General features: G+C 34.1%; 1 protein-coding gene across 3 annotated transcripts in view; it reads right to left on the reverse strand.

Moving 5' to 3' along the window:
• The window catches only part of PAN3 (poly(A) specific ribonuclease subunit PAN3), a 129,936-nt gene that overhangs the window by 68,575 nt on the left and 46,533 nt on the right, over positions 1 to 14,828 (reverse strand). For all 3 annotated transcript variants that reach the window (XM_045566845.1, XM_045566843.1, XM_045566844.1), the window contains one exon: positions 3,462 to 3,609. In XM_045566845.1, the coding sequence (XP_045422801.1) occupies positions 3,462 to 3,609 (148 nt within the window). The remainder of the gene's footprint in view (positions 1 to 3,461; positions 3,610 to 14,828) is intronic.

The raw sequence follows: 14,828 nt of genomic DNA on the forward strand, positions 1-14,828 counted from the left end.
CAAAAGAGACTTAGAAATTTATTAATAGCTATTTTTCATAGGTTAAATGTGCATGAAACAACTAAATCTATAGACACTTGATTTCTTAAATTAAAACAGAATAAAATGGCTATGTATGCAATTCAATGAAATATATGCCACATATTTTTAACACTTTTAATGCCTTTTAAATCTAATTGGCTATAAATAAATTCAAATAATATTTGTATAATATTTTACTTCTAGCATTGAAACATAAATGAAAACATGATTTGTATTTTTTAACTGACCAAAACAAATTTTAAAAAGAAATCTGATTTACTCAGGGCCTACTCTGTGTCAGGCATTATGTCTTCTGTTCCTTACAATTCGAGGACACCCAAAATCTTAATATCTACTCAACTTTACCCAAATATTTTTACATTTTTGATGAAAAAATATATTTATTTCATCTCAGTCTGGACCTTAAAAAGATAAAACAATATATATATATTCAGACATGTATATTTCCATATTTAATGAAAATGACATTACTCTAGTTTATGTACGTGCCAAAGTATCTAAGATTTCATTCTTTTTTTTAGAAAAATAGTAATTTGACATACTTTCAAGGGCAATAGTTTTGGGAATAGAAATAAAAGAAAATAAAAAATTTACAACTAGAAATTATCAATGAGTTATACCTATAGTCGGCAAGAAGCACTGAAGATAAATTAAATTACCACTAAGGTAACATTACACCCTTTTCTATTTATTCTTTTTTTTTTTGAGACAGAGTCTCACTTTGTTGGCCAGGCTAGAGTGAGTGCCGCGGCATCAGCCCAGCTCACAGCAACCTCAAACTCCTGGGCTTCAGCGATCCTCCTGCCTCAGCCTCCTGAGTAGCTGGGACTACAGGCATGTGCCACCATGCCCGGCTAATTTTGTCTATATATATTTTAGTTGGCCAGATAATTTCTTTCTATTTTTTTAGTAGAGATGGGGTCTCACTCTTGCTCAGGCTGGTCTCAAACTCCTGACCTTGAGCAATCCACCCGCCTCGGCCTCCCAGAGTGCTAGGATTACAGGCGTGAGCCACCGCACCGGCCTATTTATTCTTAAAGTGGTAATGCCAAGCACTTTTCCTAGGCCTTGAACAAAATATTTGTGGGTAAGAAATGATAAAGAATGGTGAGGGGGGAAATGGTTTTCTGACAATAAGGCAGGCTGAAAATTTTTTTTATTTGCTCACCTCCAGAGAGTGTTGAGCCATTAACTAAAGGGAAAAAAAAATTCAAGAAATAATAAATGTAAAACCATTAATCACTGCCTTATTTCTGGAAAACATTTTACCTTAGTTGATTGTCATTTGAATGAAGAACACTTTTGATATGACAGCCATAAAGAATTCAGGAATACATTTAATGTGATATAATGACCCGTATCAATGGTTCCAGACAGTGATTACTCTCATCAATAATAAGAAGCAGAATGACCATTTTAATGCTAAGGCTATACAGAAGAGTAGTTTTTCAGCTAATTTAATTTTTAAATGAATTAATTTCACCCTAAATTTAAACTGTGATGCCCAATTAGGACCAATAAAATACCTACTTCTGAACAAGCTAATGCCTACTGAAAAGCTTAAACAAATAACCACAAGTTACTAATGGAGTTTAACTAAATATTTTTAAGGTCTAAAATCCCCTGTAATATTTTAACTCTTCCAACATTTAAAAAAGGGTAATTTTTTAAAATGGCAAGCCTGAACTAGTCGGATCAAACAAGTCAGCAAACTATTTACTTCTAATACAAGAAAGGAAGTATTGTTAAGCCAAAATAAATTGGCACTGAATTAAGAAAGCCAAAGTTTTCTGATTGGCATATGGGTCCCATTATTGTGGGTGCTTCGTAAATAGACATAAAGGTAAATTACAACACTGCTTGGAAGTCTGGACAATGTCCAAGAAACTTTAGATATACAGCTGACTAGTAGATTATGCTCACTAAACAATGCTAACACACCTCCACAGGAGAAAAATCATAGCAATATTACTTACAAGTAAAGCTTTTAGGCTACCAGGGATATCAACTCTGACACTGCTGTCTAGGGAAGAAGGGAAAATGTTTACAAATTTAACTGAATCTGAAAAGAGCCAAAGTAGAAGAAACAGGGAACAAAGAAACGCTGGGGGGGAGGGGGGCAGCGGTCAGAGGAGAGGGACATAAGTGGGGGATCAAGAGAGAGTATGGTGGGGAAAGGAGGCACTGATAAACTCCTAGGCAACACAAGCTTATTGAAGCTCTGAGTACATGGATACTTCATGTGCTAAACAGACGCTCTGTTCCACAGTGTTTTATCTTTATCTTTTCCTATTCTTCTTCCCTAAAAGGCTCCTAAGATATTATTACCAAAATCAATGATTTGTCTTACTTATTGGACCAAGCCCTGGAGGCAGTATTAGTCCCAGGCTGATCTAGATAGATCTTTTCACTTTGTTTTAGTGTGTGTATATTTCATTTTGTTTCTGTTTTTTAAAATGTCCAAGACCAAGTGATGATTTTCCAGAACAGGTTCTAGAAACATAATCTGTGTGCTCAAACATTTTACAGACACAAGATAACAATCTGCTCAGCACTTACTATGAATTCAGTATGATTTTGCCCACTTTACTTTCCAAATCTAGGTATACAGCAGTGGAAATGTGATGTGAATTACCTAAGAAAGTTTTTATATTTTTATATGAAAATAAATGTTTGTTATGGAGTAAATGCAAAATTTGCATGAATTTTTAAGATAAAAGAGAGGACTTCAAAGAATCATAGCTCTTTCAAAAGGTCACTTTGAACTATGCCTCAGGACTCCTGGAGTATAAGCACATTTGCCCAAATTCTTCTGCCATTATGAGTATACTTGGAAGAAAATGACTGAGAAGTGGTTTTCCCTACCGCAATAACCCTTAATGCAGCACTATTCTTTCCCACTACTGTTTATAATACTTTACCCAATCTTAAATTACTACTACAGGATATATAATCAAACATTTGAAAGGTAATACCAACTAAAGATGTTTTTACCATTATACAATGAATTATTTTTTAGAAATTTAATCCAAAAGGAGGACTTTGAGGCATATATACATCAATATTCCCTCTATGTCTGATGCTTTTACAAGTTTTTGAGTGAAATTATCACTGACTTAAAAAATAGGGAAATACCAAGGGTCCAGATAGTTTTTTTCTAAATAGCCATTTTCTCCCTAAAACTTTTGTGATTTTTATATAAAAAAAATCCTTCCATATAATTTCATTCATATTTAAATTTTGCTTTAAAATTCTCAACTACACATTTAGTCTATGGTACCAAAATCTAGAACATAAAACTCATCATGTGTTCAAATGTGACTCATTGAAGTATACAATTTCAGTTCTGTTAAATTAATAGTAAACGGTGCTTACAGATTTGGTATCTGGAACTCACTGGAAATAGGTACTTAACTTACCTGGTGCTAATCCAGCAGTAGCAGGGCTTCCCATGGATGGGTGAGAGAAAACTTGAGAGAAGGCAGACATATTTGACTGGGACACGTTACTCAGCCTGGAGGTTGATCCTCCTTTAGGAATAAACTCGCTTGCAGTAGGATTTGGTGTCTATTTGAAAATCAAATATATTAAGTTAACACACTTAAAGCCCAAAAAAAGACATTGAATCTATTAGGCATTATTTCACAGTGCTTTATTTACTAAAATATTTTATTGAAAGGATTTACAAGTGTTTTAGGTTACATATTTTGGTGTGTTATAATTAAATTTCTACAAGAAAATTTGATAATCAAATTTGAGGATTTTAATAATTTCATTTGCAGAATTTTAACCTTGGTAACATGTGAAATTTATCTTTATTGTCGTGCATGCATCATTATCAAACTGTCCTAATACATTTTAGAGAACTGGGAGGTTGAGACTACCTCAAAACTGAGCAACAAGTTTCAAATTTAATATTTTTCAACCACTTCCACCTGGATAAAGGTTAAAAAAACTGCCTTTCTCCCAAAATTAATCACTTCCTTTTTTGTAAGCACTTCAAACACTTCCCTAATAATACAGTGCCATGTATTTAAGTAACAGAGTAAAGGTAAGAAAAATACTTAAAAACAAGACAAACATGTGGAAGGAATCAAGATACTTAAAAAAAAAAAAAATTAAATATAGGCCCCAATACCCACGTCCATATGTAACTCATTAACACTAAAAACATTTCACTGTAAGATTACATAAATTTTTTTCACAATGGTGCTATGCTACAACTTTTATGTTAATATACTCAAGTGGTATATTTTTGGCTTTAAGAACTACAAGAAGATAAGAAATTTAACAAGTCTGTATTTTGTCCACATTGAATTTCCACAGGAGGGTCTACGACCATACCACCCTGAACACGCCCAATCTCGTCTGAATTTCCAAAGGAAGCAGAAAGAGCAACTTCCCTATTTGATATAAATGACACTTTACACTGCCAAGTTAGAGTTCAAACTACTAGATCTGGAAGGTAACAAGTCATGAGGCTAACCTAATTGTAAACCTTAAGCAAATGATATTATCAGTTATGAGCCAGCTAAAATTAAATACGAAGTGATAAAATATAGAAGAAATGCTAAATCTAGGCTTAATTAAAATATACTAGAAATATAGAATGAATGTCTTTTACTGACACATCTAAAACATGAAATTCTGAAAAAGAATAATCAGGCCTGAGCCAAAATATATTTTCCAAAGGGGGGAAAAATCCTCTTTTATCACGTATTCTTAAAAATCTTTCAAATTCTAAAGTTTTCAAAAATAGTGGCACGTTCTTTCAACGGATGGCCAATTTCTAATTTCTCAAACAGAAAACAAGCCACTGCATTTTACTGATGTAATACTTCCTAGTCATAAGAAAACTAACAAGATGAAAAGTATGTCAGAGCTAGTTGTGGACCAGTTAACCCTAAATCTATCTTAGAAGATAAGGGTCAAGGTAAAAGCCATCAGATATCTTGGTAAAAGATTCCAAAATGTCTAGAAGAGACGGGGATATCAAGATTACACGATTACCAGGAGACAGCAAATTAGACAAGGAAAATCAAATATACATACAAAGATTTTTCGTATATTCCTGAGAAATAGTTATTACCCAGTTTCCATTTCACATATGTCCTATAATTACAGTGAATAATAAAGAACCTGATTTCAATGCTGAGTTTCTTTAAATTAAATCTATTTTAACTTACTTTGAAAGCCTATTTTTGAGAGACCCAATAAAGGATAAAAAAGGAGGGGAAAGTCCATCCTACCTTTAACAAAGAAATCATATTTAAAATGTCTAGTACAACAAACTATAAAGGGACTCCAAATTTATTAGAAATTATTAGAATTAATTTAGCTAGTAAAATTTATACACTAAACTGTAACTTTTAGAGATTCAATAACTTCAGATCCCAAAAACCTACCTAACAGTGAATTTATATTAAGAAATGAAAAGAGTGACCTAAAATCCTCCCTCCTTTCTTGATTTAATGTCCCTTGAGTGGGTAGTTTCAGAGTTTGTTTTGTTCAGCTGTGAGCACTTGAGATTAGAGGAACAACAGAAGAATTTAAATGGCAGAAAAAATATTATATAGGATTTAGGTACAAAAACAACAAAAAATCTAGCAATAAGAGGACAGAGCTACTATTAACAGATAATATAAATTAGCTGTGCAGCTAGATCAGAGAACTATCAGATATATTTATAGTAATAATCAGAAATTAACACCTAACCTAGAGTACTTTTTCATGATAAAACTCTTTAAAATAATAACTACAATGATGAAGATACATTCTTAAAACTTCTTTAATATTACTGGTTTAAAATATAAATCAATGTTTTATAAAAACTATAAAGATAAGGCAAAACTGGTAATGAAAACAAATACCACATTAAAATGAAATAATCTGCTTAGAAAATAAACTACTTCTTTTAGGTTTAAGAGGCAAAGGTTTTATCTAGGAAAAAGACAAGGATTTTAGTAACACAAATTATTTGTCTAACTTTAATAACACTATGGAGTATGGAAGAAATAAAAGTAGTAGTGGGGGAAAAAAATCAAAGTATTACTATTCCTGCCCTATGATTAAATAATCCCTTCCTAACAACCTAGGTATGTCTCCATAATGCTAAATTCTTGTTTTTTATCAAATATACAAATAAGCACTAATTTCTATTCAATTTAAATTCTAATTTACACTCATATCTTCAATAGCACTAAGAACACATTTTAAAAAATCAACAAGTTTTAGTTTCTCATACACTGAAACTTACTCCACAATTTTCACACCAAAAATAAGCAAGTGCTTCTTATACAGTGAGTCCTCCAAAATGACACTATTCCCCAACATTTAAATATGATCCCTACCTGTACACTCTGCACACAAATACACTAAATCAAAAGTTCTGACCTTTAGTTTAAAACGTGTTGTAATCATAATTATTATCTTCTTCTTTTTTTTTTTAAGACAGGGTCTCACTCTGTTGCCTGGGCTAGAGAGCAGTGGCATCAGCCTAGCTCACTGCAGCCTCCAACTCCTGGGTTCAAGTGACCCTCTTATCTTAGCTTCCCAAGTAGCTGGGACTACAGGTGCACACCCCATACCCAACTAATTTTTCTTTCTTTTTTTTTTTTTTTTTTGGTAGAGAAAGGGTCTCATTATTGCACAGGCTAGTCTCAAATTCTTGGGCTCAAGGAGTTCGAGCCCAAACTGCTAGGATCGCAAGCATGAGCCACTGTGCCCAGCCTACCATTATACCTTAAATGAGATAATAACGGGTCAATCAAGATATCCCACCCAATCCAACTGATAATTTCCTATCTACAAATGAGCAATAAAATTTTTAACAAATAAAATGTCTGGTGAGGTTTTAAACTCAGGTTTAATACAATTTTATGCTTTCCTTCTATCATGTTATTCCATAGAAACTGTTGTTTTAAAAGTAAAATTTAGTATTTAATACACTGGTAGATCCCAGTAAAACCAGAATAAGACTACACTAAAATACCCATAAATTAAAGGAGTAATAAACAGCATAAGATTAAAAGTGCAACCACTAAATATTTTTAATTAGGTAGAAAGATGTGAAGAAGTTTATATTGAAAGAAAATAGAATACAAAATATCATGTAATATTTCATTGCAAATATGTTTAAAAAAAAAGGTCTATAGGAAAAAGACCAACGATGGGATGAATGACAGAGAAATACTAATACTCTTGAATACTGGCCAAGGTTTTTAAAATCACATAATAAACTCATATAACCATAAAATACCTGCATGGTACAGCTCCTTAGAACAAGCTCAGCTTGCTTTACCTGCCTTAATGGTTTCATAAATTGATATTAATCTTTCTACTCTGAGTGAAACATGACCTAGAGACCTTTTCTTCACCACTTTATTTAGAGATAACTGACATATAATAAACTGCATATATTTAAAATATAAACTTCGACAACTCTTGACACAGGTATAAAACCTGAAACCATTACCCAAATTAGTATAATGAATATTTCCACTATGCTAAAAGTCTCCACAGGCCTCTTTTAATTCCCTCCTTCCCACTCTTCTCTGCACTCCAACTACCACCCCCACTTTAAGTCTCCAGGAAAACACTGATCAGCTGTCACTATAGATTAGTCTACATTTTCTAGGACTTCATACAAATGAATCATACATACATATCAGTTTTTTTACTAGCTTCTTTCAATCAGCATCAAGATTCACCCACGTCATTGCATTTATCAATATTTCATCCATTTGTATTGCTTATTAGTATTCCATATTATCAATATACCACAATTTGTTTATCCTTTCATTTATTAGACATTTAGACTGTTTTCACTTTTTGGTATTACAAATAAAGGTGCTGTGAATACTCATGTACAAGTCTTTACATATACATATGTTTCACTACTCTTGGTTAAAAACCTAACAGTGAATGGCTTACACATATGGTATGGGTATATGTATAACCTTTATTAAGAAATTAGTAAACTGTTTTCCTAAGTAGTTGTATTATTTTAATATGTCCACCAGCACTGTATAAGAAATCAAGTTGCTCTGTGTCCTCGGGAACACATGCTTTGATTGGTCTTTTTCACTTCAGACATTCTAATAGGTGTGTAGTGGTGTCTCACTGGGGTTTTAACCAGCATTTCCCAAACGACTTATTTGCCATTTTCTATCTTCTTCAGTGAATCGTCTCTTCACATTTTTTAACCATTTCCACTGTTTTCTTTATTTGCTTTCTGTTGTGGTATTTTTGAAAGTTCTTCATATATTCTGGTTAGAAGTCCTTTGTCAGATATGTGATTTACAAATGTTTTCTCCAAGTCTATGATTTGTCTTTTCATTGTCTTTCAAAAAGCATGTTTTTAAATTTTGATAATGTCCACTTTATTATTTTAAAAAAATTTATTTTGAAATAATTTAAGACTTACTTTTTACCATCATCCAAGAGATAACATCTTACATGACCATAGTACATTTTCATAAATTAACACTGGTGCATTAATTTTAACTAAACTACACACCCAACTTGAATTTCACCAGTTTTTACATAGACTCACTTGACTGTACTTTTGCAAGATATTTTTTCCAAGTGTAGAATTCTAGGCTGACACCTTTTCTTCCTATATTTTAAAGATACTGCTACACTTGTCTTCTGGCTTGTATTATTTTCAGTGAGAAATCTGCTATCTATATAATTGGCTCTCAGTATCTGCAGGGGATTGGTTTCAGGACACCCCCGTTCCCCCGCGGATATCAAAATCCAACAGGCTCAAGTCCTTTACATAAAATGCTGTATTATTTGCTTATAAACTAAGCACACCCTCTTGAATACTTTAAATCATCTCTAGATTATTTTTAATACCCAATGCAATGTAAATGCTACATAAATAGTTGTTATACTGTATTTTTTATGTGTTACTTTTATTGTTGTATTGATTTTTTTATTGTGTTTTTTAAAATTTTCACTCTGTGGTCAGTTGACTCTGAGAATGTGGAACCTACGGATATGGAGGGTGACTACCTTTGTTCCTCAAAAATGGGTCTTTGTTATAGGGCAGCTTCTTTCATGTGCCTTGGTGTAGTTTTCCTCATGTTTTTGGCCTGTGATTCATTGGGCTCCTTGAATTTGTGGGTTTACAGTTTCGTCAAACTTGGAAAATGTCTGCCTGTTATTTCTTAAAATATTTTTTCTGTTCTTCCCACTGGCCATACTACAGGTACTCCAATCACAAGTATATAAGGCTGCTTGATGTTACTCCACAGTTTACTTTTTCTCAATGTGTGGTTTTCCCACAGTTTCTGTTGCTATGCCTTCAAGTTCACTAATCTTTTCTTCTGCAATGTCTAATCTGCCCTTAATTTCATCCAATATATTTTTCATTTCAGACACCGTCATTATAAACTCTAGAAGTCTGATTTGGAGTTTGCTATCTCTCCCTTAACATGTTCAATCTTTCCTCCAGCTTCCTAAACATATGGAATACAGTTATGATAAATGTTTTGATGTTCTTATTTTTATTATATTGTTATTATTGTTTTGTAGAGACGGTGTCTCACTTTGTTGCCAAAGCTAGCCTCAAATTCCTGGCCTCAAGCAATCCTCCTGCCTCAGCCACCCAAAGTGCTGGACTTATAGGCATGAGCCACCGTGCCTGGCCTTGATGTTCTCATATACTATTTCTGGGTCAGTTTTGATTGATTACATCTTCTCTTTATGGGACTTACTTTCCTAATCCTTTGACTGTCTGGTAATTTTTTATTAGACTGTGACTTCTATCTTGCTGGGTGCTGAATATTTCTGTAATCCTATACATACTCTTGACCTTTGTTATCCATTGTAATTAAACTGCTTAAAAATTAGTTTGATTCTTTCAGGTCTTGCTTTTGAGCTTTGTTAGAAAGGACCAGTGTAGCATTTATTCTAAGGCTAATTCGGCCCCACTACTGAGATAAATGCCTTGCTGTTTACCTACTTGATGCTTCACCAATTATGAAGTTTTCCACATTGGAAGGTGAGAACAGGAACTATCTCAGGTCTTGTGTGAGCTCTGAGAATTGTGTCCTGTGATCTTTTCAAGAATTTCTGTTTCCAGATCCAGTAGCCTCTTCATTCACATCCTCTGAGAAGTACTCAGCTAAAGACTCAGGGGGATCCCTTTACAAATCTCCAGAGTTCTGTGTGTGAGCTCTCTCTTCTTCCATACACTTTCTTGTAAACTATAGCCACCTTGGCTACTGTGGACTTTCAGTTACATCTCCTCAATTAAGACAGATCACCAAGTTCCACCTGAGGTCCCTCTACTTGCACCAGATCTTGAAATTCTCCAAAGGTAGTAAGCTAGGGTCATCACAAGGCTCATCTCATTTGTTTCCCATCTCTCAGGGATAACTGTCTTTCACTGCCTGGTATCAAATGTCCTAAAAACTGTTTTTTTGTTTGTTTGTTTGTTTGTTTGTTTGTTTGTTTGTTTTTTGAGACAGAGTCTCACTCTGTTGCCCGGGCTAGAGTGCTGTGGCATCAGCCTAGCTCACAGCAACCTCAAACTCCTGGGCTCAAGCGATCCTCCTGCCTCAGCCTCCCGAGTAGCTGGGACTACAGGCATGCATCACCATGCCTGGCTAATTTTTTTTTTGATTCTATACATATTTTTAGCTGTCCATATAATTTCTTTCTATTTTTAGTAGAGACGGGGGTCTCGCTCTTGCTCAGGCTGGTCTCAAACTCCTGAGCTCAAACGATCCACCCGCCTCGGCCTCCCAGAGTGCTAGGATTACAGGCGTGAGCCACCACGCCCGGCCTGTTTTTCATATATTTTATTCAGTTTTTTAGCTGATTGTAAAGAAAAGGTAAGCTTGATCCATGCTTTTCCACCTTGGCCACAGATGAATTTAGTAGCAATGTTTTCAAAACATTAAGAAATTATTTGACCTGGAGTTAACAATATATAAAATAAACAAACTCTTTTTGGTTAGATCAGACACCCACTAGAGAGGTGCTTTTCAACTAACATTTCAAACAACTTGTGAGCAATTCAATCTATATCCTTATAAAGTTGGTTTTTCTTTTCAAGTTTTGTTGTGCTTTCTGTATAATTTCTTTCCTAAACAGATAAATTATGTCACAGTTTCACTAACTTATCCTTTTGATAATGCAGATATATTTGAAGCATCAAATCATGGAGTCTATTTCACCTCATAAATATTTCTCAAACTCAACTACTTCTCTTCATGACACTCACTGCCAGTGTCCCACTCTAGATCACCATCATCTCTATCTACATTTACTGCAATATCATCCTAATCAACTACCTTGACTCTGGGCTTTCTCAACTCCAGTTCATCTTTCACAATCCATCCACCAAAAAAGAAAGACAGAAAAAGAGAAAAGCAGAAAAAGAGGATGAAGAAGGGAAAGAGGGAAGAAACAGAAAAAGAAGGAAAGTTTTATTTGATGGCTTTGTTGCTGAAATCGACTGACTGGGTCAAGTCTCCACTGTCTTTGGCTGAAGTAAGCCAATTTATATTTATATATATATATACACACACACGTGTACATATATATATACACACACACACATATATACATAAATATAAATATATATGTACATATATATAATAACAGGAGATAAAATACTGATATTAATCCTTTTTATCTACTTTTTTCCAAAACCAGAGGCTCTAATCTTCCATCTTCATCACTTTTCTTCCCTTTTTGGGGTGACAAAGGAGCATAGTTGTGACTAATTTAAAAGATTTGTGCCCAAAGTAAGGATTTAAGTATGTGTGTGTAAGCGTCTGTCCTGGCAAGAGCAAAGAGTCATGAATTATTTGAGATGGTAGAAGAGGGGATACTAGCAATGAGAGGGAAAGACAGGAACTCTTCTGCCTTGTTAAAACAATCTATAAATGCATAAAAAGATGAAACCAATGGACATAAAGAGGCCCCTATTCAAAGCTATTTTTACGAGTCTTCAGTGTTAATAAATAACACAGAATAAAGAGGAACAGAGTGAGAGGGAAAGAAGTCAAATGGCTAGTAAGAACCTCCAAGTTCACATTTCTACAAGATTTTTAAAACTTTTAATTTCCCCTTATATCAAGCATTATTCAAACAGTTAATTTACAATTTACTGTCAAGACATACTTAACTTTTGGGTTATTTAGAAACTGATCTATTTAAAACCAGTCAAGTTTCACATTAGAAAAGTAACATCTAAATACTATCATAAAATTAGTCTAGCAGTAGTTTATAAGTTTTCTGAAGCAAACTGGACTCTCTTATTGAAGGACCCAACAAAGGAAGTATGACTTTCTAAATCAGATAAAATTGGTGAAAACAGTAAGAGAAAACTGATCATTAATATTGCCAAAGGATTCACATTAGTGTTCTTCTAAATAGAAATTCTATTTATAATTTGACTAAAATAAAAATAGGAAAAAAGTAGTATGCATATGTTGGAGCCTGCCAAATGAAGATCAATTAGTAATTAGGTTTTATGTTATGCTAGAGCAAAACAGAAAAATTTTCATGAACTAAGCATGAAGTAATTCTCTATATATAACAGCTTGAAGCCATAGGCACTTATACTAGTCAGTTCTCGTCCTTACCAAGTTTGTCTGAAGGCCAGGCGAGGTGGCTCATGCCTACAATCCTAGCACTCTGGGAGGCTGAGGCAGGAGGATTGCTTGAGCTAATGAGTTCAAGACCAGCCTGAGTGTGAGACTCAGTCGCTACCAAAAATAGAAAAAATTAGCCAGGCCTGATAGCACATGCCTATGGTCCCAGCTACTCAGGAGGCTGAGGCAGGAGGATCGCTTGAGCCCAGGAGTTGGAGGTTGCAATGAGCTATTATGACATCACTGCACTCTACCACGGGCGACAGAGCAAGACTCTGTCTCACAAAAAATAAATTAATTAATTAAATTTAATTTAATGTTAACAGAGATTTTATCTCTGGGTGGTGAAATGGCTCAGAACATTTTTGCTTTCTTCTTTGTACTTTTCTATAGTATCTGAATTTTTTCAATAGTACATACAGTCAGCCCTCCATATTTACAGGTTCCCAATCTGTGGATTTAGCCAACCACCAACAGAAAATATTTGGGGGAAAAAAACCCAAAAATAATAATATAACAATTAAAAAAACAAATAAGAACAATACAGTATAGCAACCATTTACACAGCATTACATTGTATTAGGTAGAGCAGAGGATGTGCATAGGCTACCCACATATTATGTACAGAGACTTGAGCATCTGTGGATTTTGGTATGGGGGTGGGGGTGTTCCAGGAACCAACATCTCAAGGATATCAAGGGACAATGGTATAATTTTTACAAAATACTTTTAAGATTTGTAAATCAGGAAATCACTTACACCAGTACCTTTTTCATTTGCATATCATCACTGCATGGAAGGATATTATAAGAATTCACATTAAATATGCAACATTTAAACTGAGACCAGTAGAATCAATGCATATCAAAAAGGAAAATCTGTATCTAGAGGATAGAAGACATTTAAAAACAAAACCAGGTAAACCAGGTGAACTGCTTGTCCATCTGCTACAAACTGAGTAAACTACTCCAAAAATCTGAAGTCCCAAATGCTCCAAAATTGGAAACTTTTTGAGCTCTTACGTGACACTCAAAGGAAATGTTCATTGAAGCATTTCAGACCTTAGATGTTTGGATTTGAGATGCTCAATCAGTGGGTATGTACATATATTCCAAAATCAAAAAAAAATGTCCAAAATCTGAAACACTTAGGGTCCCAAGCATTTCGGATAAGGGATACTCAATCTGTACTTAAAAGAATCTGAAGCTATTTACATTTCAAAGTACTCCAATAATAGTAATCATTAATAGTCACAGGGCATACCACCTAGTTCATTCCTTTCCATATTCATTACTTTCCATAAAAGTAATATTAGCAAAAATATCCATTTAGATCAGTTAATAAGTAGTCCAGGAAACTATCACAGCCCTCCAAAGAGGCAAGAACTACTTTATATAGCTACAATTATCTTCTATACCTATGTACATCTACTACCGATAGCTATATAACACTAAAACCCATTGGCACAATCCACAGTAGGTAGAGAGATTTACTTAGAGGTATTCTTTCTATCCAAGAATCCTGCCATTTTTAATCACAAAATTTAACATATTTTAAGATTTTCTTATACAGTCCAAGTAAGAAATAAAGGTGGACTTAAATTATAAATTCAGTAACAGTAAGAGTGGAGACAATTTCAAAGTGACACGAGCAACAGATCTTAGTGGCTGAAGGATATGGCAAGAAGAGAAGAGAAAGAAGAGAAGAGAAGAGTAGAGCTGAGTTCACAGATTAGACACTGAGTGATATCAATAACCAAGACAAATGGTGGGCATACAGTTGTGAATGAGTGTGTATAGGTGTGTATGAATGAAAAACAGGTTTGAAGTAAAATATATGGGACTTTAGACAGGTGGAATTTGAAGCCAAATGCCATACAGACAATGATCTGTTCAGAAGAAGCTAGAAATATAACATTTACAGTGAGTGCAGAGGACTGGTAGGAAAAAAAGTATCTGGGAGTCAAATGTGAATAGGGAGCAGGTAAAGTAATGAAAACATGTGAGATCCCCAAAGAACATTATAAGGAGTAGAAGAGATGAATCAATGAGAAAGAAATGAGTCAATGACGGCGTGGGACAGTTCTTCAGGGCAGGGAAAGGACAAAAAGTCTTCAAAAAAGACTAATAAAGAGCAATCTAAAAGCTAAGAGAACAAAAGTCTCAAGGAAAG

Source organism: Lemur catta, chromosome 13, assembly GCF_020740605.2.
Source record: "Lemur catta isolate mLemCat1 chromosome 13, mLemCat1.pri, whole genome shotgun sequence".
NCBI lineage: Eukaryota > Metazoa > Chordata > Mammalia > Primates > Lemuridae > Lemur > Lemur catta.